The sequence below is a fragment of the Saccopteryx leptura genome, chromosome 4 (assembly GCF_036850995.1).
Source record: "Saccopteryx leptura isolate mSacLep1 chromosome 4, mSacLep1_pri_phased_curated, whole genome shotgun sequence".
NCBI lineage: Eukaryota > Metazoa > Chordata > Mammalia > Chiroptera > Emballonuridae > Saccopteryx > Saccopteryx leptura.
Genome location: NC_089506.1, coordinates 204,326,989 through 204,353,585, shown reverse-complemented (window position 1 = coordinate 204,353,585; position 26,597 = coordinate 204,326,989). Strand labels below are relative to the sequence as shown.

The 26,597-nt window shown below is 44.9% G+C and overlaps 1 protein-coding gene, 1 non-coding gene and 1 pseudogene across 2 annotated transcripts in view; all 3 read left to right on the top strand.

Moving 5' to 3' along the window:
- Positions 1–26,597, top strand: part of SNX29 (sorting nexin 29) — a 563,948-nt gene that overhangs the window by 46,693 nt on the left and 490,658 nt on the right. Inside the window, exon 4 of the mRNA XM_066382590.1 lies at positions 9,988–10,112. Coding sequence (XP_066238687.1) covers positions 9,988–10,112 — 125 coding nt within the window. The remainder of the gene's footprint in view (positions 1–9,987; positions 10,113–26,597) is intronic.
- Positions 21,537–26,134, top strand: LOC136403360 (large ribosomal subunit protein eL20 pseudogene; annotated as a pseudogene).
- Positions 25,063–25,169, top strand: LOC136404600 (U6 spliceosomal RNA). The gene has a single exon (XR_010751322.1). It is a non-coding gene; the product is annotated as a U6 spliceosomal RNA (small nuclear RNA).

The window sequence follows — 26,597 nt, the reverse complement described above, 5'->3', positions numbered from 1 at the left end:
ATTATAATATAATCTTTAAAAAAAATGCTATTTCAAGTTCTCTATAAACTTTGAGAATAGTTGCATGTTTTTTCCTCACCATAACTTGTAAAACATATTTCTTCATTCTTTATAGCACAAGGTAGCTAGCTGTGTTTCTGGTTCTTGAGACACGAATTATTTTTAAATATTTGTTTTAGAAAAAAAGCTAATTTCTGAAAGGCATAGAGGTAAGAAAGACATCACCAGTAATTCTTTTACTGAGTGGCTCTTAATTTTTTCACATAATTCTCTTCAGAAAATTTTTTTAGCATAGTTTAGAATTTAAATACAGTTTCATATCATGCTTATTTTTATTATATTCTAAACATGTTGGCTTATTATAAGCTTTTGGTAAATATCTTTAAAGGCTAAATAGTATTAAATTATATGCTGTGCTATCATTTGTTTAGTTCCCCAAGTGTTAAATATCTAGGTGTTTTTAAACTTTCTACTAATATAAATAATGTTGCTTTAAATAAATAAATATATATATATTTTTTTATTTTTATTTTTTATTTTATTTTTTTTATTTTTCTGAAGCTGGAAACGGGGAGGCAGTCAGACAGACTCCCGCATGCGCCTGACCGGGATCCACCCTGCACGCCCACCAGGGGGCGATGCTCTGCCCATCCGGGGCATCGCTCTGTCGCGACCAGAGCCACTCTAGCGCCTGGGACAGAGGCCAAGGAGCCATCCGCAGCGCCCGGGCCATCTTTTGCTCTAATGGAGCCTTGGCTGCGGGAGGGGAAGAGAGAGACAGAGAGGAAGGAGAGGGGGAGGGGTGGAGAAGCAGATGGGTGCCTCTCCTGTGTGCCCTGGCCAGGAATCGAACCCGGGACTTCCGCACGCCAGGCTCGACGCTCTACCACTGAGCCAACTGATCAGGGCTTGCTTTAAATATTTTTAGTTTAGTCTCTGGCTGGGTATCTCCGTTGGTTGGAGCATTGTCTCTATACAGTTATACATTAAGGTTTCAGGTTCAATCCCCGGTCAGGACACATGTAAGAATCAACCAATGAATGCATAAATAAATGAAACAACAAATTGATGTTTCTCTCTCTCTCCTTTCCTCTCTCTCTAAAATTAATAAGTTAAAAAATATTTTTATCTTAAATGTGTTTTTCATTTTTCAATTATAGTTGCATTCAGTTTTATTTTACATTAGTTTCAGGTATACAGCATAGTTCATTGGACATTTATATAATTTATGAAAAAGTGATTGACCCCAATAAGTCTAGAACCTACCTGGTACCATACATTATATTTTTTACTATATTCCCTATTGTACTTTACATTCCCATGACTATTTTGTAACTGCCAGTTTGTACTTCTTCATCCCCTCATCTTTTCACCTAGCCCTCCCAACAACGCCCATCTGGCAACCCTCAGTTTGTTCTCTGTGTCTATGAGTCAGTTTTTGTTTTGTTTGTTCATTTATTTTGTTCTTCAGATTCCAGATATAAGTACATTAACATAGTATTTGTCTTTCTCTGTCTGACTTATTTCACTTAGAATAATACCTTCTAGGTTCACTCATATTTTTGCAAGTGGTCAGACTTCATTCTTTTTTATGGCTGAGTAATATTCCATGGTATATATATATATACCATATCTTTTTCATCCAGTTGTCTCTTTTTTATGGCTAATATTCCATGGTATATATATACCATATCTTTTTTATCTAGTTGTCTATTGATGGGCATTTAGGTTGCTTCCATATCTTGGCTATTGTAATAATGCTGCAATGAACATAGGGGTGCATATGTCTTTTTGAATTAGTGCCCAGAAATATAATTGCTAGGTCACATGGTAATTCTATTTTTAGTTTTCCACAGTACCAATTTGCATTCCCACCAAGAGTGCGTGTAGTTCTCTTTTCTCCACAATCTCTCCAACACTTATTGTTTATTTACTGATAACCATTCTGACAGGTGGGAGGTGATACCTCATTGTGGTTTTAATCTGAATTTTCTGATTAGTGATGCTGAGCATCTTTCTGTGTATCTCTTGGCCATCTGTGTATCCTCTTTGGAGAAACATCTATTCAGGTCATCTGTTCATCTTTTAATTGCATTTTTTGCTTTTTGGTGTTCAGTTGTATGAGTTCGTTATATGTAGAGTTTGGATACTAACTCTTTATTGGATGTATCATTGATGAATGTCTTCTCCCCTAAAGTTGATTGTCTTCATTTTGTTGATAGTTGTCTTCACTGTACAAAAACTTTTTAGTTTTTTTTTTTTTTTACAGAGACAGAGAGAGAGTCAGAGACAGATAGACAGGAAGGGAGAGGGATGAGAAGCATCAATCATCAGTTTTCGTTGCAAGACCTTAGTTGTTCATTGATTGCTTTCTCATATGTGCCTTAACCACGACCACGTAACCCCTTGCTCTAGCTAGTGACCTTGGGTCCAAGCTGGTGAGCTTTTGCTCAAACCAGATGAGCCCGCGCTCAATCTGGCGACCTAGGGGTCTTGAACCTGGGTCCTCCGCATCCCAGTCCGTCGCTCTATCCACTGTGCCACTGCCTGGTCAGGCAACTTTTTAGTTTTAATGTACATAGTTTTAGTTGTTTATTTTTTCTTTTATTTTCTTGGCCTGAGGAGATATATCAGAAAAATATTACTAAGGCCAGTGTCAGCGAGTTTACTGTCTATGTTTTATTATAGTAGTCTTATGGTTTTGGGCCTTACATTTAAATCTTTAATCTATTTTGAGTTTATTCTTATGTATGGTGTAAGAAGGTGGTCTAGTTTTATTTTTTTTGCATATGTTTGTCTGGATTTTCTAACACCATTTATTGAATAGACTGTCTTTACCTCATTGTATATTTCTGCTTCCTTTGTCATATATATATATATTTATCATTATTATTATTTATATATTTTTAAAATTGAACTTATTGGGGGTGACATTGGTTAATAAAATTATATAGGTCTTAATGGTACAACAATTCTGTAACACATCGTCTGTATATTGCATTGTGTGTTCACCACCCCCAAGTTAAGTCTCTTTCCATGACCATTTATCTCTTCCCTTTCCCCTGTCTCACCTCCCCCACCCCCTTTCCTCTGGTAATCACCATACTGTTGTCTGTCTGCGAGGTTTTTCTATTTTTTTTCCTTTCTTGTCCTTTCCTCTCCTCTCTTTTCCTTTCTTCTTTCCCTTCCCTTCCTTTCCCTCCCCCCCCCTTTTTTTTTGCTTAATTCCTTCACCTTTTTCATCTCACTCCCACCCCTCCCCTCTGGTTTGTCATATATTAATCAACCATATAGGTGTGGATTTATTTCTGGGCTTTCTATTCTGTTCCATTTTTATCTTAAATATTTATCTGCTTTGTGGACTGCAGCTGAGGATTGATTTCTGCCAGGAAAAATCATTGCTTAAAGCAGTGGTCCCCAACCCCCGGGCCAGAGAAAGAATAAATAACTTACATTATTTCTGTTTTATTTATATTTAAGTCTGAACGATGTTTTATTTTTAAAAAATGACCAGATTCCCTCTGTTACATCCGTCTAAGACTTACTCTTGACACTTGTCTCGGTCACGTGATACATTTATCCGTCCCACCCTAAAGGACGGTCTGTGAAAATATTTTCTGACATTAAACCAGTCCGTGGCCCAAAAAAGGTTGGGGACCACTGGCTTAAAGGGTGTGAACCTTTCTGAAAACTTAATTTATAAAATATAGGGCATGGCTCATTTCAAATGATTGTCATGTAATCTGAGATATGTCTAATGCTATTAATTGACTGATTTTCATGGGTACAATTGACTTCATTCCAGGTGACATTGGAGCTTTCCACATGTGGATAATTTCGTCTGTTTTCATGCGTGTACTTGGTTTTTCCCAAAAGGTTCCAGTAAAGCTGTAAGGTAGCAAAAGGATTAATTTGAAGTATACTCTTCTGTCACAAGGTTAATTTGATACAGTTTGTAAAAATGCAGCGTTTATTACTGAGCTTGTCGATTGATCTAACAGCTGCCATAAAAAGAAAGCACAGGATTCTTAGGAATCTCATTACAGACGGACGTGGCGAGCGAGGCAGTCCTGAAATACAGGACGGAGCTCAGGAAAGCACTGTGTGCAGAATTCACAGTCAACTAGTTAAGCTCCTGCAGTGTCCAGCTGTGCTGGGCTGGGCTGGTGCGTGCTTTTAAATTCAGCAGGAGGAAGTTATTTCATTTTTCATTCATTAACTCCTTCACTCCTTCATCAAATTTACTGAGACCTGGAGGGAAGTTTTTAGTTTTTTTAAAAAATAGCTTTATTGAAGTCTTAATTTGTTTACTATAAACATCTACACCTTGTAAGTGTACAATGTAGTGATTTTTCAATTGTAAATTTTTAGAATTGTGTAACCAGCACCACAATCCAGTTTTAGAACGTTTTTATATCCCCAAAAGTCCCCTTGTTCCAGTTTACAGTTTATCCCTGATTTTACTTCTAACTCTAGATAACTACTAATCAACTTCGTTGTCTATATACTTGCCTTTTCTTAACATTTCGTGGAATCATACATGTGAGGCTTTTCAGTCTGACTTCTTTCCCTTAGCTTAATATTTTCTTTTTTCTTTCTCTTTTTCTTTAGCGAGCAAGAGAGAGACAGGAAGGGAGAGAGAGGAGAAGCATCAACCCATAAGTGTGGCACCTTAGTTGTTCATTGACTGCTTTCTCATATGTGCCTTGACCAGGGGGCTCCAGCTGAACCAGTGACCCCTTGCCCAGGCCAGTGACCTTTGGGCTCAAGCCAGAGACCATGGGGTCATGTTGATGATTTCACACTTAAGCTTGTGACCCCGTGCTCAAACTGGTGAGCCTATACTCAAGCTGGATACTCGGGGTTTTGAATTTGGGACCACAGCACCCCAGGCTGACACTCTATCCACTGTGTCGCTACTGGTCAGACAGCTTAATATTTTCAAGGTTCATCTATGTTGCAGCATATGCCAGTTCTGGATTCCTTCTGTTTAACGATAGAATTCCATTGCATTGATACACCACATTTTATTTATCCATTTTTCTGGTAAACAGCTGTATGCCTAAAGACTTGAAATGATTTTTTTTTGATTGGTGCTTTTTGGAAACATTAAAACATTCACTGCTAAGTGCCCCACTTAATTAAAAATCATGCCCCAATTCATTAATGTGTAATAAAAGTCAGCTGTGATAAATGCCGTGGAGGCAGCCAACCCACCAGTAATGCCAGAGAGCATTTGGCAGAGAGCATTCTGGGAAGCAGGGGAGCCTGGGTGAGAAATAGCTCCGCTGAAGCAGGTGCCCCTTTCGTTTTGTAGAAATTGTTGCATAGCTGAGTATGGATGAGAAGAAATGAAAACCCTGCAGGTGACATGGTTAGAAAGCAGTGTCTATAGTCTGCTCACCACAGGCTAAAGGGCTGTAGATTCATGAGGTTGGACATGTGTGTCTCCTTGATTCACTAGTCTTGATTGACCTGGATCTGGATTACAAATTATACAGGATCTCCTGAGACGCCTCTCTCACCTAAATATATCATCAAGTCCATATTCAGAGTTTCCCAAGGAGAGGACTCAGTCAGGTCACGTTCACCACAGTAGCCAGGCCTCATGCTGGGGCAACTAAATGAATGCGGCATGATTGTTGCTGTCAGGGGGCTCAAGTTAACAAGAGAAGAAAGATCATTAACAGAGAAATTGGCCAAGAGCTGGAGTAGAAAGTAGTGCAGAATAAGGAAGCACTCAGGAGGGCTTCCTGGAGGAGGAGACCCTTTAGCTTTTTTTTTTTTTTTTACAGGGACAGAGAGAAGGATAGATAGGGACAGACAGACAGGAACGGAGAGAGATGAGAAGCATCAATTATCAGTTTTTCGTTGTGGCACTTTAGTTCATTGATTGCTTTCTCATATATGCCTTCACCGTGGGCCTTCAGCAGATTGAGTAACTCCTTGCTCGAGCCAGCGACCTTGGGTCCAAGCTGGTGAGCTTTGCTTAAACCAGATGAACCTGCACTCAAGCTGGCGACCTCGGGGTCTTGAACCTGGGTCCTCCGCATCCCAGTCCAACGCTTTATCCACTGTGCCACTGCCTGGTCAGGCCCTTTAGTTTAGTCTTGAGTAGCTCAGGTCAAATGGGGAGGTGAAAAAGTGACACAGGGTGGGTGTTAAGTAGAATGGCCTTCGGCAAGGCAGGCATCATAATGAACTAATTATAGGACTAGTGCCTACTTGGGTTTTCTGCTGTGTTAGTTTGATTGTGACTGGTGTGTATGTGGAAGGGAATACTGCTGATGTCACCCAGACCTTAGGCCGGGGCTGGGTTTGTGCTGTTCACCTGCATTCCATTCCCCTCTGGGGCCTGGTGTTATCCAGAGTTGTCAGAGAAGTTACTGACTTCTGCACTGAAGTCAAGCAAACTGACAGGGATTGCTGAGTTAATCATTGTATTTGTGGATGAATCTTTTAAAGCAGGGGTCGGGAAACTTTTTGGCTGAGAGAGCCATGAACGCCACATATTTTAAAATGTAGTTCTGTGAGAACCATACAACGACCCGTGTACGTTATGCATTATCCAATAAAAATTTGGTGTTGCCCCGGAGGACAGCTGTGATTGGCTCTAGCCAACCGCAACCATGAACATGAGCGGTAGGAAATGAATGGGCTATAATACATGAGAATGTTTTATATTTTTAACGTTATTATTATTATTTTTAAAATATTTTTCTGAAGTTGGAAATGGGGAGGCAATCAGACAGACTCCCGCATGCGCCCAACTGGGATCCACCTGGCACGCCCACCAGGGGGTGATGCTCTGCCCATCTGGGGCGTCGCTCTGTTGCAACCAGAGCCATTCTAGCACCTGAGGCAGAGGCCACAGAGCCATCCTCAGCGCCCGGGCCAACTTTGCTCCAATGGAGCCTTGGCTGTGTGAGGGGAAGAGAGAGACAGAGAGGAAGGAGAGGGGGAGGGGTGGAGAAGCAGATGGGTGCTTCTCCTGTGTGCCCTGGCCGGGAATCCAACGTTATTATTATTTTTATTAAAAATTTATCTGCGAGTCAGATGCAGCCATCAAAAGAGCCATATCTGGATCGCGAGCCATAGGTTCCCGACCCCTGGTTTAAAGGTACAGGCTAAGGTTTATTATGGAGAACTGTAAACACAGCCCAGGGCTTGGTTTTGTTTCCCCACCTGAGACAGGGCCCTGGTCCAGCTGCAGTTTGGTATGCTTCTGTTTTGGTTCCTGTGGAATTTAGATAGTTTTGAAGTCCCAACTTTTAAGAAGCCCTCAAATATGTGCCTGTGTGGATATGTAGAGATACTAGCATAAGCACATCTAAGAATGACATCTGCCCAGCATAAAGGGTTGTTTCAATGTCAGGGAGTATTCTGGGACCCATGATTCAAGGTTAATCACTCACTTACCTACCCACTGAAAAAGCACATGCTGTGTACCAGGAAGTCAGGGTATGAGTTGGAAACCCAATAGTGTAGTTGAGAACAGTTGTTAGGTTAGGGATGCCAAAGAGGCTTCCTTCTTGTGGAGGGCCAGCTTTTTTTTTTTTTTTTTGTATTTTTCTGAAGTTGGAAATGGGGAGGCAGTCAGACAGATTCCCGCATGCGCCCGACGGGGATCCACCTGGCATGCCCACCAGGGGGTGATGCTCTGCCCATCTGGGGGGTTGCTCTGCTGCAACCAGAGCCATTCTAGTGCCTGAGGCAGAGGCCACAGAGCCATCCTCAGCGCCCGGGCCAACCTTGCTCCAATGGAGCCTCGGCTGTGGGAGGGGAAGAGAGAGATAGAGAGGAAGGAGAGGGGGAGGGGTGGAGAAGCAGATGGGCGCCTCTCCTGTGTGCCCTGGCCGGGAATCGAACCCGGGACTCCTGCACGCCAGGCCGACGCTCTACCACTGAGCCAACCGGCCAGGGCCAGAGGGCCAGCTTTGATCATTGGCAGTGCTAGCCTAGAATGCTGGGAGGGATAGTGGTATTTGTCATGGGCACAGAGTTGAGAGTAAATGTACAAATGCTGGTATTTACTGATGCTACATTAAGGTTTTGTGCTGTGTAGACAGATGACTTCAGTAAAGGTTGGGTTTGGGAGGGAGAGGACGTTTGTGTTAGAATAAAGCAAGTGGTATGGAGGGTAGAGAAACTATCTTGTTTCAGCATGGGGATGGGTAAGGCTGGAGTACAGAGGTTGCTCCTAATCATGTGCTTATTGTGTGCTGTCTCTTAAGTGTCTTTAAGCCTGTTCTTCCTCCCTCCCTCCCTCCCTCCCTCCCTCCCTCCCTCCCTCCCTCCCTCCCTCCCTTCCTTCCTTCCTTCCTTCCTTCCTTCCTTCCTTCCTTCCTTTTTAGTGAGAGGAGGGGTAGCAGAGACAGACTCCCGCATGCACCCTGACTGGGATCCACCTGGCAAGTCCACTAGGGGGCGATGCTTTGCCCATCTGGAGCCCTTGCTTTATTGCAACTAGAGCCATTTTTTAGTGCCCGAGGCAGAGGCCACGGAGCCATCCTTGGCGCCTGTGGCCAACTTGCTCCAATCCAGCTATGGCTTCAGGAGGGGAGGGGAAAAGAGAGAGAGAGAGAGAAGCGAGAGAGGGAGGGGTAGAGAAGCAGATGGGCGCTTCTCTCGTGTGCCCTGACTGGGAATCAAACCCAGGACATCCATATGCTGGGCTGATGCTTTACCACTGAGCCAACTGGCCAGAGCCAAGCCTCAGTTTTTTTAAGTGTAAAGTGGAGATAATAATACCTGCCTTATCTATATCATAATGTTGATGAGAGGAGCTAATGAATCATGGGTATGAAAATACTTGACCACCCACAGAACATTAACCCTTGGAATGTTATTATTACAGGTGTGAGGATAAGTGGAGCAGGACATGCCTGCAGTTAGGCAAGGTTGAAATGGGTGGTAGTGGCCTCAGGGCCTTTGCACTGGGCCCCTCTGCCCAGCATGCTGCCTCTTGTCATATCCAAGTTTTAACTCCAAGATTACCAGCATTATTAAGGCCACATAATTTAAGCCGATTCCTGCACTGTCTCCACTTATCACCTCATCCAGTTTTATTTTTTCAAAGTTTTCATTAACTAAAATGGTCTCCTTAGCTTATTTGTTTATCTTCTCTATTAGAACTGTGCATACATTGTGTATCTCACTCCTACTTTTATATCATCAGAACCCAGAATAGTGCCTGACACATAGGTCAGGATTTCTGAACATTTGTTACACAAGTGAATGGAAGGTTCCCTGAGGTCCACAGACCCATTGGGCTGGGGGCCCAGGAGTGCTGGGAGGACTGTTAAGAAAGGAGTGTGGGGGCTGTGACCTCATCTCTTTGTAGACATGTTCCTGAATCTCCCATTTCTTTGGTTATTGAGAAACTAATTCAATTAAGTGCATAGTAACTATAACTTAATTGAAAATTCCATCAACTCTGGATCTGACTTCAAATGTAATCTCTTACAACAAAATAAAGAACAAGAATCAGAATTCATATAATTTCCTTAGCATATGTAACAGGCCATGAAATTGTACAATGTTTCCAATTTGTCAGACTGGTGAATTCAATCTCTTAAAAGATAATCTTGTTCCTTAAACTACTGTGGTATGAATTTGAGTTGAAATGTGTGAATCGTATACAATTAATACCCAACCCGTCCCCACACCAAACTGATTTGCTTTTAAATTGGCTTTTTTCCCTCTCCTGCTGCCTGGCACCGATTCCATTGCCCCATGTTTCTTGTGAATTGTTATTATGCTTTCACCAGTATAATGATTATAGTCAGGTTGCGTGGGGCTTCCCTGTGTTATGTGAAAAGCACAGGCGTGGGGAGAGGCCCAGGGCAGTTGCTTGCCTGTAAATCTAGGTGTCTAGTGTGTTCTTTCGTACCTGGTGACTTACTTGCTCCCTGGAGATGCTGTGGCCTCTGTAGTTGTTTCTCTCCCTTCACAGGCTGGACTGATGAATCATTGCTTCTCTCACAGGGTGACCTGTCTGTGTGCCCAGTTTGAGGCCGTCCTACAGCATGGCTTGAAGAGGAGTCGTGGATTAGCGTTAACAGCAGCTGCGATCAAACAGGCAGCGGGCTTCTCCAGCAAGACGGAAACAGGTACTGCTCGGCCTTAGGAGGAGGCCCCGAGGATGCTGTCTTTTCTCTTGCTCTTCTTATTTATTTATTTTAATAGGGAGCAAGGCAGTCATCATGTGGGGCTGGTGGGGGGTAGGGCGGGGCGAGGCGGGGTGGTGCAGAAATCACATGCAAGGATGTCTGACTTGTCAGCCTGGTGTTGTCTGGCATCTCAATTTAAATGAAGTCATCCTTTGTGCAGAGTCCTCAGGGCTGCACGTGGCAGTCTTTGAGGGACTCGGGGACCTGCAGCCGAGGTACTTATTTCACCAACGTGGTGTGGCAGTTGCTGGGAAATTAATAATCTGTTTTAATATTATGCATGGGGATAGTATGATATTTCATAATTAAATCTGTCTTCAATTATAGCAACAGAAACCGCAGGGGTCTCTGAGCTTGTAAGTTCTGCTACCATCCATTTTAAAGTTGTCAAAGCACTTCCCATGTGCCGTGCTCCTGCGTCTCTGAACGACAGAGATAGAGCTACTAATAATAACTGTTAACACTTATAAGTGTTCAGTGCAACCCTGGCACTTTGTTCGTCTTCTGTATAAATTAACTTGTTCAGTTCTCGCAACAGGCCTGTGAGGATGAGGGGCCTTGATTTTCTCCACTATACAGATGAGGACACTGCTGAGGGTGTCCGCTTTGGACTCGAACCTTAGTATGTATCCCCTCAGATAACAACCGTCCTATGTGATGAGCTAAACAAGAGCTGGATTTTAAATATTTAGACAGTTGTTTGTTAGCTGGTTTCTGGTCTATCTAGTTAACATGCTGCAGATGTGCAGTCATCTGTACTTTATTTCAATGTATTTGACTGTTAAATGCGCTGCCCACCAGTAAAGAAATAGACCTTCATGAAAGCCGTGCGATTTGTGTATGTTTGTTTTTAGGTTCCTTTTAATGTTGAATATTGCCACTGAATGAAATGGATCAGTGGATTTAAGATAAGGTTAAATTTTTGTTGTTGTTAAATTCAACCATTAGAATCACTTTGGGCACCCTGAAACGTGACAACTTATGAGTGAAACGGGTATACATAACAAACAAAGCAGAAGAAAACAAAATCTCGTCCTGTGTTCCCCTCCCGCCACATTTCAAAGGCATGCTCTTTCAGACGCTGCTTGTGGTTGTCACCCTGAATTCCAAAATCTTCCTTGTTACTGTGATGATGTTAGTGTGACTGCTGAGAAAAACGTGTTGTTTTTAGCTAGTTCTTCTCTTTTCACAGCTAAAAACCACCCCTCGCCATGTTTGGTGGCAGTGGCTGCGGACATTCCCTGCTGATTAAAGCCTTTGCCCCTCCTCTCCCTGCGCTGGTGTGGGCCCTCCGTGTCCTCTGCCCTTCAGCCAGCCCCGACTCCTGTTCACCTCCCAGCTGCTCACTTTCAGACGTGAATGTGGCTCCTGTTGTGGTCAGGGGAAAGCTGCCAGGGGGGTTCCTGTCCCTGCAGGTTTTCTCCTGTGCTTCTGGGCCCCTTCTTTAAAAGTCATGGATGTAGGAGGCTGGTTCAGAGAAGAGCCTGCATGAATGGCCTCCAATGTCATAGAAACCACTGCTACCGGTGTGACCCCTCCCCTGTCAATCTCTGTTGTCTCCTGTCCGGGCTGTTCAAGGACATAGCTTTTCCCACAGCCTCCCTTGGCTAGCTTGGCTCCCGTATTTCCGTCTTACCCATCTGGGGGGCGGGTTGCTATCTTAGTGAACTGGTGAGGCCTGGCTCTGCTTCTCTCTAGACGAGGGCAGCTGCGGGCATGGCAGGGGCAGCCGGGCTTTGGCGTCAGATCGTGAGGGCAAGTCTGGTATGACCCTGGGAACATCGGAGTTTTCACTTGTAAAGGTGGGCAGTCTCGTCTGCCTGGAGGCTTGTCGGGGGATTCAGTGAGAATCTCCCGTAAAGACCTATTTCAGTTCATAGCACCTACTACTATAAATGTTTAACCAGTTGCCCTCTCTCCTCAGCACCCTTTTTTTTACCTTTCAACCCCTTCCTCCATCTCATCCCTCTTAGGGCTCTGACCTTTTAGCCTTGAACAATGGCTCTTTCTGTTCCCACCCAGACTAGAATTCTTGTCTTTTACTTGGCCCTGATAATCAGAGAAGTACCAACACCTTTATAAGGCATCTCCAGCATTCACGTTCTTGCTACTTCCCTGTACCGTAGCCTGATTTCTGCACCTGCATCCCAAAGAGGCAGTGAACGGCCCTCTGGCACTGGGTTCTGCTGAGGAGGCTGTGCTGGGCTGCCTCCTAGACAGTTCGAGGCCGGGGAAAGACAAACTGGGTTAGTCCTGGAGCGGCTGCCAAGGGCTTTGCCATCACTGTCAGCAGCGTTCATTAACCATTCACTGGTGCAGGACAGTCCTTGGCTGATTAAAACCTCTTTCCTGCTGTTGAACGTGTGATTAAAAGCCTCACAAGAGAGGGGAGCTGTGGGCTTTCAACTGCTAAGTGCTGAAAAGATCAGATCAATGGCTTCTTGAGGCTGATCTTCGAATGACCCTCTCAGGCAGAATGAGGAAAATGAAATCTGGTGGAAATGAGCATCGTTCTGTTCCGTTCCTCCGTCCCTGTTGGCTGCTGGGCCAGGCCCTTCATGTAATTTAGCAGTTTATATCAGACTCGAGCGTGGGGCGGCGGGGTTGAAATCCCTGCGCAGTGGTGACTTGTCACACATGAGGTCGCTGGGACACCTGCTCTCTGAGCTTCTGTTTCCTCATGTGCAAAAGAGGTTAATAACAGGCCCTGCCTTCCAGGGTTGCGGTGGGGACTCCATGAGAAAGCGCCCATAAAGCTCAGGCCTTGGTATAGAGCTGGCACTTGATGAAAACGTGGCAGTTACTTGCCAGCGTTGATGACGATGTCCTTAGTTTTCAGATGATGACAGTGAGGCTCAAGTAAATCAATAGATTGCATAAGTTCCCACAGCTGGTAAATGGCACAGCGAAGGATTCCAGCCCAGGTCAGATTGCTGTCAAATTCCTGGCTCTCCCCAACTCCCTCCTCCTCTGGCATTGGGCCTGAGGCCCGTATGCGCCTCTGTGGACCACTGCAGCTCATTCATCAGAATTGAAAGTGACAGGAGGGGATAAGTAACAGTGAATTAATCTGGAAGGCTGTTTGTTGCATGAGCTCTGTTTACCAATGAGGAACATTACCTTTTGAAGAGAGAAAAGCTGAAAAAGTAATGACTGACCAGAATGGTGTCATTGAAAACCACAGTACTGTGGGTACTACTGAGTGTGCCAGAGGTGTGGCTGCCTTTGGTCCTCTGAGGTCACGGTGCACGGGGGACTGGGTGTGGAAACTGGCACCTGTACAGTGTACATAAAAGAATTTGTTCAAAGTTGTTAACATTGAAAACTTGTGAGATTTTATGTTGAAATACGATTTCTAACTTTTCTTAAGCTTGAAGATCTGCGACTCTGGGGCTGTGAGCCACATTTCCTGTGGGCTCTGGAGCGCCATCCTCCTGCCCTCTGTGGACCGGGCGGGGTGCTCTCGTTCAGCATGATGCCCCTGACACCTGAGATAAGAGTATTGGTTGCCATTTATGGTTGCACTTTTATTCTCATCTAAAATTCAGTGGGGTTCAGGCGTAAACAGCTCTCAGATTAGAAGCCTTTGAAGTCAGTTTCTAGAGTGCAGAAGCAGTCATTTTGTCCATTTGTCCAGTTTTAGAGTTGCCTTTTGGGAGGGGAGTTGCTAACCTTCTCACTTGGCTAGAGCCAAAAGTCCCTTATTTTTTGTTTTTGTCTGGACTTTAAATACATTCTTGTCTTTGTAGATGCCTGGTGTTTTCAACTGAATGCCAGATGTTGGGTATGAAGAATTATAGAGATAATTGGGAGCTTGGGACGATGTGATCTTTCTTCAGAGAGGATTTGCTCTTCCTCCTCAGACAGAGTGGAGGAAGATCGATTTAATCCAGTCAAGGATTGAGCCAGGTCACACCTGGGCTCCCACCTTTGTGAGGGCTGATGTCTATAATATTTCCGCTTCTGCCTTATTTCTAGGATTAGTTCTTTGGGGTTTTCAGCTTATCTCAGTTTCCTTGAACTGCCACAAACATTTTTTCACACCCTGAGTGGCTTAAAACAACAGAGAAATGGCCTCTCTCCCAGTTCTGGAGGCCAGGTGTCCAAAATGTAGGTGTCAGCAGGGCTGGTTCCTCCCGGCTGCGCGACACAGAATTCCCGCTTCCAGTGTTGTCAGCAGTCCCGGCGTCAGCAGTCCTGGCGTGCATCCCTGTGGCTGCCTCTCTCCGGTTTCTGCCTGTCTTCACACGGCCTTCTTTCCTGTGTCTGTCTTTCTGTGTCCTGTCCTCTCCTTAGAAGAACACCAGTCATATTGGATTTAGTTTCCACCCCACTCTAGTAGGATGTCATTTAAACTAATTATGTATGTCTGTGAAGAGGCTTTTTTATTTTTTATTTTTTTTAATTTATTTTTTTCCCCCGAAGTTGGAAATGGGGAGGCAGCCAGACAGACTCCTGCATGCGCCCGACCGGGATCCACCCGGCATACCCACCAGGGGGCGATGCTCTGCCACAATCAGAGCCATTCTAGCGCCTGAGGCAGAGGCCACAGAGCCATCCTCAGTGCCCGGGCCAACTTTGCTCCAATGGAGCCTCGGCTGCGGGAGGGGAAGAGAGAGACAGAGAGGAAGGAGGGGGGGAGGGGTGGAGAAGCAGATGGGCGCTTCTCCTGTGTGCCCTGGCTGGGAATCGAACCTGGGACTCCCGCACGCCAGGCCGACGCTTTACCACTGAGCCAACCTGCCAGGGCCTGAAGAGGCTTTTTAAAAATAAAGCACATTCTGGGGCTCCTGGGGGACATGAATTTGGGGGACACTCTTTGATCCAGTATGCAGATGCATCCTGGAGGTGGTTACCGGGGCTCTTTCTCCTCAGGGTGCCCTGAGCTCTAATTGTTTTGGGTAGACCCTGTGGGAATGCTGGGAGCTCAGCTTCCCTTTTCACCAGAGAAGCTGTAGGGTTGGAAAAAGCCTCAAGGGCAAAATAAGGCTCTACCTGTCGGGCTGCTGTGTATGGACTCCCTTCTCTCCCAGTCCTTCACTTCTGTTTTAATAATACAAAAAAGTTGTCTAGCTTTTAAACTGCTGCTGTTTTTGTGGGAGAGTTGGTCTGTTCCAGGCTAATATTCCTGTAGCTGAAAGTAGACCCTTGAAGGGACTCCTTACGTGCCTTTTCCTGTTGCCAGATGTACCACCTTTGTGTGTGACCATTTCAGTTGCTGCTCTAGTAATCAGGTCCGAGTTTTCCTTCGGAGACAAGCTGTAGATTGGGAAGGGAGTTTGTCATGATTTCCATCAGTGCCGCAGGCATCTCCAATTTCCTAGTTTGCTGTCTGCTGGGTGTTTTGTTGTATTGGTTTTTGCTTTTGGTTTAGCATTCAGATTTCTTTTTGTTTCCGACTTAAGGAGTTTTGCCCTAAACATCCCTGACTCACAAAATTTGGCAAGGCAGCCATGATATAGGCAGATATGCCATCAACTCAGCTTTGTCTTGGTGAGGTTTGTTGGTAGGCCAGGAAGCGATGTCCATCCTAAACAGAGACCCCTTGAATTGATTGTCCAGATACTTGGGTTGCGAAGGACCCCCACAGGCTTGGGGTGAGGCCACCTTTAGGATTCAAATCCCTGAAGCGAGAGTCTGCTCTTTCAATGTAAGATCTGTTTCCTCTTACTTCTTGACAAGTGACTGGATTTGTCTACAGAAATGGGTGATTTGGTGATGGTGAGCTGGGAGGCTGCATTTTCAGGGTCTGGTCCTGCAGTTTGTTTAAACTCTCCCTTCCAGTTAGCATGCATGATTACAGCAGACATTGGTTATTCCCCATCTAGCAGTCTGTCTCTTCTTCCTTGCTCATAGAACTCTGATTTTTTTTCAGATGTTGGGTGGCCAAGAGCTTTGAGCCTGAAGCTCTCCCCCGGGGGAGTGAATCTGGGTCAGATCAGGCCAGTCATCATAATTATCCTGCCTGGTTGGTTTAGGAAAAGCCTGGAGATGCAATTTTGACAAGAGAAGGAAGCAGTCTGCTGAAGGGCTTCTGAGGCAGTTTCTCGCGAAGGGTTTCTATATGGCCTTGGTTTTTACTTGAGACTGTGATGTTTGGAGTTATGGCAACCATCTTATGACCCTGAAGGGAACAGGTCTGAGGACCGAAGCCAGTGCACCAAGGATGGCAGCTTAGAAAGGCGGGAAGTATCTAGATCCTTGATAATGTCCCTGAGCTTCTGAGTTAACCACTTCTGGAACTGCCGTACTTCTGGGCTTAATGTTATGCAAAAGAGTAAATTCCCTAATGTTTTAAGTGATTTTGAGGTCTTGCATCCCAAAACATCTTAACTTAAACAATAGAGAAAAGACAACTTAAAATATATAGTCAAATGCCCATGCTCCACAAATGGAAGGAGAGATGTGATTAGCACGTTGTTAGTCTTGACACCTGAATGTTTTCTGCTCTTTCTTTTTCTTATTTTTCTGTTTTTGTTTGTTTGTTTGTCTGTTTCCTCCTCTTTCTGATTAATGGGCTGCACACAGACTGGCTTTCTTAGTGTTTGCCAGGGAGCAGCTCCTGTGACCCAGGGGATTTTAAACTCTTCCTGTTCATCATGCCATTTTATTCCTGAAGTGACTCGGCATAGTGAATGATAGTGTCCCCATTTTATAGACGAAGAAATTGTGGCTCAAAGAAATGAAGTAATTCCTTACAGTTGTAGAGATAACGAGCGGCAGAGCTGGGATTTCGACTCAGGTCTACATGATTGTGATCCTGAAGCTCCTATGTTTATCAATAACAGCACGTTATTTTCAGAAAGAGGGCTCTCTGAAAGATCACGATCCCCCTCATTTGAATACATGAGTAAATTAAACATCAAGTTTTGAGCAAGTTATGGTCACTCAGAGCAGAGGTCAGCAAGCTCTGTCCCCCACTGAGTTTCGTAAGGAAGGTTTTATTGGAGCACAGCCACGCACATTCCTGTACTTACTGTGTATGGCTGTAATTAGGCAGAGCTGTGTCGGGCCTTCTGGCTGTAAAGTCTCATGCAGTGACTATTTGGCCCTTTATAGGAAAAGGGTTTGCCAACCCCTGCCTTAGAGAGCAAAGGACAGGGGATTCCACCTTGTGTCACCATCACACCACATCTAGTTGTCTGTTGTCCATATCTCTACTAGACGGTAAGCTTTGGGCACCATGTCTGTTTTACTTACTCTTGACTTTCCAGCTGCTACCATAGTGTCTTGAAATATATATATAGGTTCTTCAACAAGAATATGTTCCATGAATACATTTTGGTTGGAAAGAAAGGCATTCATTAATGTGCACGGTACTACAGTTCACAATTCCTGAGGTACATTACACCAGGATCACTCTAGAGTGCTCAAAGGAGCTGATTAGTTTTTTTTTTTAATTTATTCATTTTTAGAGAGGGCGGAGAGAGAGAGTGAGTGAGAGAGAGAGAGAAAAAGAGAGAGAAGGGGAGAGGAGCAGGAAGCATCAACTCCCATATGTGCTTTGACCAGGCAAACCTGGGGCTTCGAACTGGCAACCTCAGCGTTTCAGGTTGACACTTGATCCACTGCACCACCACACGTCAGGCAGAACTGATTAATTTTTGAGGAGAAGACCAAAAGTTAAATTTTAAATTAATTAAGTGACCAAGAGGTCTACATAGTCTTGGCTTGCAGCCATTGAAAGCCCAAATAGTTAGTAGAGAATGCAACATGGAAAAATGGATTATTTTCCCTTCTCCTGAGACAGAAGAAAGAAGCAGTGCAGTGAGTGGCTTTCCTAGTTCATCTGGCTGCTGTAACAAAACGCCACACGCCAAGGAGCTTATAAATAACAGCAGTTTATTTCTCCCAGTTTTGAGGCTGGGAAGTTCAAGATCAAGATGCCAGCAGGATTGGCAGGGGGCCCTTTGCCTGGGTCATAGCTGGTTCCTTCGTGCTGTATCCTCACATGGTGGAAGGTGCAGGGATCTCTCTGGAACCTCACTTATAAGGGCACTAATCCGATGTGTGAGGTCTCCAGCCTCATAATGTAAGAGTCCTCCCAGAGGCCCTATCTTCTAATATGATCATCTTTGGGGGTTAGGATTTCAACATTTGCATTTGGGGGTACATGTTCAGATTATAGCCTTGGCATAATCTTGGGATTTGATGTTCTTGTTAGTCAGTAATATATTATCATCAGGTTATGTGTTGGCAGTCTGTTACAAGGGGACAGGCATGATTATGAATATACCAGAGACACACTTGCTGTAGCATTTTAGTTTACTCTTCTCTGTTCAGCAGCCTGTGGCACCAGTGACCCTCTGACTTTGCAAGACTGTCTTCCCCTCTTCAGCAATGCCACAACCTCTTGGCATACTTTCTACTTCTTTGTTGATCCCTTTTGGCATACTGTTTCTATATACTCAAATAATATTATTTATCCCCAGATTCTGTGCCTGTCTTGTTTCTACACCTGCTGAATTCTTTGGTGAAAATTGCTGTCTCTATTATTACTCCATTATACCTCCAGCAGATCACTCCCTTGAGCTCTTTCTCTTGAGTGTCTCTGTTTTGATGGGCCACAAGCTCATCAGAGTCTCTAAGACTGAATCTTACCGTGTCCCCATGTCCGCTCCTTGTTCCTTGCTCAGTGAATGGCTCTGCCCTTCACCCAGGTCCCTTGCCCTTCCACCCAGCTTCTTCCTCTTCCATCCTCTCTGCCCTCAAACCAGTTCTTCACAAAGCACTGTGTTTTGTCTCTCAGATGGTCTCCTAATTCACTCACATGTTCTCCACCTTTAATTTCTCTCCTCTCTCCCTTAGTTATGTCTTTCTGCCTTCAGTCTCGATCAGCGCTACTCCACTCTGCATTATAGCCAGAGGGGCCTTAAATGACCACTTGCTCTCCCAGCCCACTCCCTGCTTACGCTTCCTCCTGGTCCTTTGTGAGAGCTGGGAGAGTACACAATCCTTGACATGGCTTCCAAGGTGTGTCCCCATCCAGCTTTGTCTATCTCTGCTTTTCCTCTAAACCCTACCACACACCCAGGTCTCCCATGCAGCCGACAGGCAAGACTCTGCAACACTTCTATCCATTTGATAAAGAAATGATGACCTGAGCCTCACAAGTTCTCCTTCTGTCATGGCCCCTGCCTGGAGACCCTAAGGACCTCCCCACGATTCAGCGACCGTAGCGTTCCTGCTGGACACCTGGGGAAGGTAGATGGTTAGACCCCCCCTTTAGAACTGCACTCCTGGTTTTTGCAGCCCTGAAGCTCTTCAAGTCTGGAAGAATCCTTGTTCTTTCCCTTCCACTGCCCTTCTTCCTTCCTCTCAAACCTCTCTGAAGTGACAGCCACTCAACGTCTATTTTTATTCTCTCTTAAAAATTGTGATAAAATACACATAACACAACAATGATTAATCTTAATGATCGTAAGTGTAGAGTTCAGAGGTGTTAACTGAATTCACATTGTACAACCATTGCCACCATCCATCTCTAGAACCTTTTCCTCTTCCCATATTGAAACTCTGTCCCCATTAAACAACTCCCCGTCTCCTTCTCCCTCCAGCGCTTGGCAGCCACCATTCTACTCGCTGTCCCCATGACTTTGACTATTTTAGGTACTTTATATATAGAATCATACAATATGTGTCCTTTTGTGTCTGGCTTATTTCAGTTAGCATAATGTCCTCCAGGTTCATGCATTCGTGGATATGTCAGCATTTCCTTTTTAAGGCTACCTAGTATTCCACTTTATGTATAGACCACACCTTTGCTTATCCACAGTAGTTTATCCACTTATCCCTCAGTGAACACCAGGACTGCTTCCACTCTCGACTTTTGTGGATAATGCTGCCACAAACATGGGTGTACAAATAACTGTCCAACTCCCTGCTTGCAAGTCTTTTGGGTGTGTAGGCCCAGAACTGAAATTGCTGAGTCATATGGTAATTCTATGTTTAATTTTTTAAAGAACTGCCATACTGTTTTCCTTATTGTTTGCTCCATTTTACATCCCCACCAGCTATGCATAAGAGTTCCAATTTGTCCACATCCTCCTCACCAACATTTGCTATTTTTGTGTGGTTTTGATAATAGCCATTCAAATGGATGTGAAAGTGGAATATCATTGTGGTTTTGATCTATTCTCTCTTGAAGTCTCAGGCTTCTCTCAAAAAGTTGTTTATGAACTCCCTACCCAGTTCAGCAGGGCTGGGCCCTCCTGTCGGTGCCCCTCCTATAGTCCTTAGTGCTTCCCTCAGCAAACCTATGTGTGGCACTACTTGTTTTTTTGACTATCTCTCTCGATGGTTAAGGTCTGGGACCATCCTCGCTCAACAGTGTATTGGAAGGTTACTGTTAATCAAAAAACAATGTTCAAAATGACTCAAGGACCTAGATTCAGGCCATACTGCTCATTCTCTTGGGCCACTGAACCCCACCATCTGCTGTCTGTATATCTTCACAGTCCATTGAAAAGCAGGTGATATTAATATACCCACAGCTATAAAATTAGAGAAACCAACTTCCTTGATCGTCAGTGGGGATTTTTGAAAACGGTTGATTGCATGTAACTCAAAGCAGAGTTTGTATTTTGCTTCATTGGTTCACCGTGGGCAACGATTTCATTTCTGTAGAAAATTAATTTTGGAGGAAGCTGCATGTGCCAGGAAAACCCTGATCGCATCCTTTTGATGAAGGGGAAGTCACCACCCCCACCCTCCCATTCCTATAATGTTTTCAGTTCCCTCTTTGTATTTCTTTGTTGTATTCATGAACTTGTGAATCAGCTACTTCTGGTGAAAGAGACTTTAGAAGAATATCTGTGGAAGGTGCTAAGAAAATACTGAACTCTGTCCAGGGGAGGTGATAAAAATATGTAATAGCTGGTAAGGAACTGTTGGCCTTAGGGAGGGAGCAGAAGCCGGAGCGTGCTTCCCCACAGGCTTCTGTGTGAACCTGTAAGTTGCTAGATTATGAGGATGAGCCCTGGTCGCCTGGCTCAGTGGATAGAGCATCAGCCTTGCATATGAATGTCCCAGGTTTGATTCCCAGTCAGGGCTCACAGGAGAAGCAACCATCTGCTTCTCTCCCCCTTCTTTCCCTCTCCGCCTTATCTCTCTCTTCCCCTTCTTCTCCCCAGTCTTTTCCTCCCGCAGCCAGTGGCTCAGTTTGGTTTGAGTATTGACCCTGGGCACTGTGGATAGCTTAGTTAGTCCAAGTGCATCAGCCTTAGGTGCTAAAAATAGCTTGGTTGATTTGAATATTGGCCCCAGATGAGGGTTGCTGGGTGGATCACTGTCAGGGTACATGCGGGGAAGTCTGTCTCACTATCTCCGCTCCTCTTACTTAAAAGACAAAAGTAGATTATGGGGATGTCCATAGGGTCCTTGATGGCTGGGGTGAGTGAGAGCTTGGGCCAATGGTTATTTACTAAGGGTCACGAAACTGTTCCAGCATATCAAGGTCTAGTACTGCTGGATTGATCTCTGTTGGCTGAAGGTGATGTTGGCTATTTCAGATGTGTTTGATCCTGGTGTGTTGTATATTGAGACCCACATTTGGCTTCATAATTGTCAGTTTTTAGTCTATATTTATCCAGTTTGTTGATTCCCTGGGTCTTTTTCTTTGATTCTAACAGCATGAAACTTGCTTTGCAGCAGAGGTTGGGGTATGCCCCTAGATGGAAACAAGACACTTAGTTTAAAAGTCATTTTTCTTTGGTGCTAGATAAAGTCCCCATATTTTTTAAAAAAAGAAATTTTACTTATTCATTTGAGAGAGAAGAGGGTGAGAGAGGGAGACACAAGGAGGGGGGCAGGAAGCATCAACTCCCATATGTGCCTTGACCAGATCCCAGGGATTTGAACCAGTGACCTCAGATTTCCAGGTCGATGCTTTGTCGACTCTGACACCACAGGTCAGGCAAGTCCCCACATTTTTTTTTTTTTTTTTGTATTTTTCTGAAGCTGGAAACGGGGAGAGACAGTCAGACTCCCGCATGCGCCCGACCGGGATCCACCCGGCACGCCCACCAGGGGCGATGCTCTGCCCACCAGGGGGTGATGCTCTGCCCCTCCGGGGCGTTGCTCTGCCTCGACCAGAGCCACTCTAGCGCCTGGGGCAGAGGCCAAGGAGCCATCCCCAGCGCCCGGGCCATCTTTGCTCCAATGGAGCCTCGCTGCGGGAGGGGAAGAGAGAGACAGAGAGGAAGGAGGGAGGGGGGTGGAGAAGCAAAATGGGCGCTTCTCCTGTGTGCTCTGGCCGGGAATCGAACCTGGGTCCCCCGCACACCAGGCTGATGCTCTACCGCTGAGCCAACCGGCCAGGGCCAAGTCCCCACATTTTAATAGAGGTGCTGAAGATTCTTGTATAATTTGGTGAATGCCAAGTGTGCTGTACTGAGGTAAAAGAGCTTAGGAGTCAGACCTCAGATGTTCACAGGGGCCAGGCATATGGCAGAAATGAGTGAATCAGTCCAGTGACAGGCACCTGGAAATAATGGAAACTGTGAGTCACTTGGCCACTGTAGAGCAGGCTGGGAATGTAGTCTGTCTGGTGGTTCAGGAAGAAGAGAGAATAGACTTTGAAGACCAGCTAGTAGTCTGCCATGGGTGGAAGTTTTACTCTTCTGTGTAGAGTGGCCAGACAGCCTGTTTCTGGGGACATCTGAATAGAGACTTAAGGAAATGACGGAATTAGCCATATTGTTATTGGGGGAAGGGATTTCAGGTGGTTCAAGTTCAAAAGCGTGTACTAGTCAGTTGCCTATTGGTCTCAAACTTCTTCTTGGTCCTTCCCCGGTAGACTCTATTTCCCAGGTTCTCTTGCCCATTGTCTTCCATTTTTCTTTGGCCAGTGGGAGGCGGTAATGAGTTCAGATGGCATCTCTAGCAGTGTCTGCTTCCTCCATGGTCTGTGGAGGTCGTACATGGCCTGCCGTTCAGATTCCCCTCCTCCCCGGTGTCTCTGCCATAGCCCAGCTGTTGCCTGCCAGCCTTGGTAACATCACCTCTTTCTTCTGTTCCTCTGATTCTAGGGACAGGTTGCTTTCTGATGTTGGTGATCTCGAGGAGGCCTCATCATCTCCTATTTGGCTTTTTTAGCTCTTTCAGAATCTTTGCAGCAGATGCCCTGTATTTCTTCAGTAAACTGCCTGGTTTATTCTGTTTTCGTGGCTGGGTAGGCCCTGAGGTGGACAGGCTTGGCATGTTGAGGAACACCCAGGAGACTGGTGAGGCTGCAGCAGGGTGAGTGACAGGGAGAAGGGAACAGGGGAGGAGAGAGGTTGGCAGTGCAGGAGCCAGGTCACATACAGGCAGTCAGTGGCAACTTACCTTTCTATCTCGCTCTGTTTTTGTGATCTCCATCTACCTCAACATTTGTTCTCTAGAGTCAGTAGGGATGTTTAAGTTTAAAATTTAGATTTGCTCAAGTCTCCTAAAGTAATCCAGTATCTCAGATTATTGTGCTTTTATTCATTCTTTAAGTGTATCAATGGCTGTTATCAATAAGACAGGTAATAAGTGCTGGAGAGGCTGTGGACAAAAAGGAACCCTCATTCACTGCTTGTGGGAATGTAAACTGGTATAGCCATTATGGAAGACAATATGGTGGTATCTCAAAAAATTAAGAACAGACCTACCATATGACCCAGCAATCCCTCTACTGGGTATCTACCCCAAAATCTTGAAAACATTGGTACACAAAGACACATGTACCCTCATGTTCATCACAGCATTATTCACGATGTCTAAGACATGGAAACATCCAAAGTGTTACTTTATAGAGGATTGGATAAAGAAGGTGTTGTGGCCTGACCTGTGGTGGCACAGTGGATAAAGTGTTGACCTGGAAATGCTGAGGTCGCCGGTTCGAAACCCTGGGCTTGCCTGGTCAAGGCACATATGGGAGTTGATGCTTCCTGCTCCTTCCCCCTTCTCTCTCTCTCTCTCTCTCTCTCTCTCTCTCTCTCTCTTCTTTCTAAAATGAATAAAAAATAAATAAAAAAAAGAGGGTGTTGTACATGTATACAATGGAATACTACTCAGCCATAAGAAATGATGACATATTGCCATTTATGACAACATGGGTGGACCTTGAGAACATTAAGCCAAGTGAAATAAGTAAATCAGAAAAAGCTAAGAACTGTATGATTTCACACATAGTTGAGATATAAACCTGAGACTCTTGGACATAGATAAAAATGAAGTGGTTACGGGGGGAGAGGTAGGGGGAGGGGAGAGAAGAGGGGTGGAAAATGATTTGACTTTGGCTGGTGGGCACACAACGCAATCAGCAGCTTAAATACTATAGAGCTGTTCACTGAAACCCTATGTACTCTTGTTGATCAGTGTCATCCCATTACATTTCAAAATAAAAACATTATTGAAAAATAAGTGTATCAAGTTTTGAATTATACACTTTAAAATGGTTAAGATGGTGAATTTTATCATAATTTAAAAAGACGGAAGTGGCTAAGTGACCTATAATTGGCAAGTTTAAGTTTTCTCTAACTGAAAAGGAGTTTGCGAACTAACTGACAGGGACTCTAAAAACCGTTCATTTCAGTTGCAGAGAAATGAAAAGGCATTTCCATCTCCACACAACACACTGAAAGTATCAGTGTAAAATGGTGCAGCTGCTGTGGAAAATAGTTCGATGTTTTCTCAAAAAGTTAAATAGAACTAACCGTATAATACAGCAATTCTCCTTCTAGATGTAGACCTGAAAGAATTGAAAGTGGGACTCAAACAGATACTTGTATATCTAGGTTCATCCAAAGCGCATTCACAGTTGTCAGAAGGGGGAAACAACTGGCCATCAGCAGATGAATGGATAAACAAAATATGGTATATATTATACATATAATGGAATATTATTCAGTCATAAAAGAACACAGTGCTCGCTTCGGCAGCACATATACTAAAATTGGAACGATACAGAGAAGATTAGCATGGCCCCTGCGCAAGGATGACACGCAAATTCGTGAAGCGTTCCACATTAAAAAAAAAAAAAAGAACACAAAGTACTGATACATACTACATATAACATAGATGAACCTCAAAACATGCTAAGTGACAGTAGCCAGACACAAAAGAACGAATATTGCCTGACCTGTGGTGGCGTAGTGGATAAAGCGTTGACCTGGAACGCTGAGGTTGCCGGTTCAAAACCCCAGGCTTGCCTGGTGAAGGCACATATGGGAGTTGATGCTTCCTACTCCTTCCCTCTTCTCTCTCTCCTCTCTCTCTAAAAATGAATTAAAAAAAAAAAAGAAGGAATATTGCATTCTTCCACTTACCCGAAGTATCTAGAATAGCCAAACTCCTAGAGACAGAAAGTAGAATAGGGGCTCCCACGGGCTAGAAAGGGAAAACGGAGCTGGTGTGTAATGGCGAGGGAGTTTCTGTTTGGGATGAGGAAAACGCTCTGGCTTTTGTGGGTGGTGGCAAACACGGAGAGAATGCCGTGAAGGCCTTGGGCACGCTGAGGGTACAGGGTGGTGGGCGCTGCCTGCCCACTCCCAGGGGCCACACAACCACCCCTCTACTGCGTGCACACCTTTGTACCGAACCATGTCGTTGCCAGTCCTGCTTCTGGTACTTTGTGTCTCAACCAAAGAAGATGAAGAAATCTTGGGAGAAATCATCTACTGCGGGCAGGTGTTCAGAAACCCTCCCCTTTGGGCAAAGAACTTTGGCTCCCGCAGTGGCACCCACAACATGTACTTGGAGTACTGGGACCTGACTACTGTGGGCAGTCACCGGTGCTACTGAGACGGGGGCCTGGCACTGTGCCTGTGCCCACTCACTCCAGATCGTGGAGGTGGAAGAGCTTGCAGCCAGCAAGTGCCCCAGCCAGCAGTCAAGCAGTTCCATGACTCCCAGATCAAGTTCCCCTGCCCCACCGGGTCCTTCATCGCCAGTACAAGCCACGCTTCACCACCTAGAGGCCCAGCACCTTCTTTTAGATGCAGGGCCTCCCTCTCCCCTGGTCTGCCCAAATAAGCTCCTTAGGAAAACAAAACAAAACAAGAAAGTTCTGGGAATGAATAGTGGTTGCACAACATTGTGAATATATTTGATGTCACTGAATTATATACTTAAAATGGTTAAAGTGATACATTTTATTATGTATATTTTACAATTTCAAAAAAGCAAAAAAAAAACAAAAAACAAAAAACCCCCACCAAGTTTACATATTTTGTGCCAGTCTTTATTATGTACGGTTCAGGTTTAAACGGCATTCATTCCCTGTGTTCTAGTTCCAGAGGCAGTGTGGCTGATTGGGCGGTGGGCAAGTGACAGAGCTGTAGCTCTTACCGGAAACTCGAAACTCGGCTCTGCCGACCTCTTTGTACCTGTGTGGTCAGGCTCACGCACTTGGGGATGTGACTGTGCTCACCCAGGCCTCGGGCTGGCATACTGGAGCAT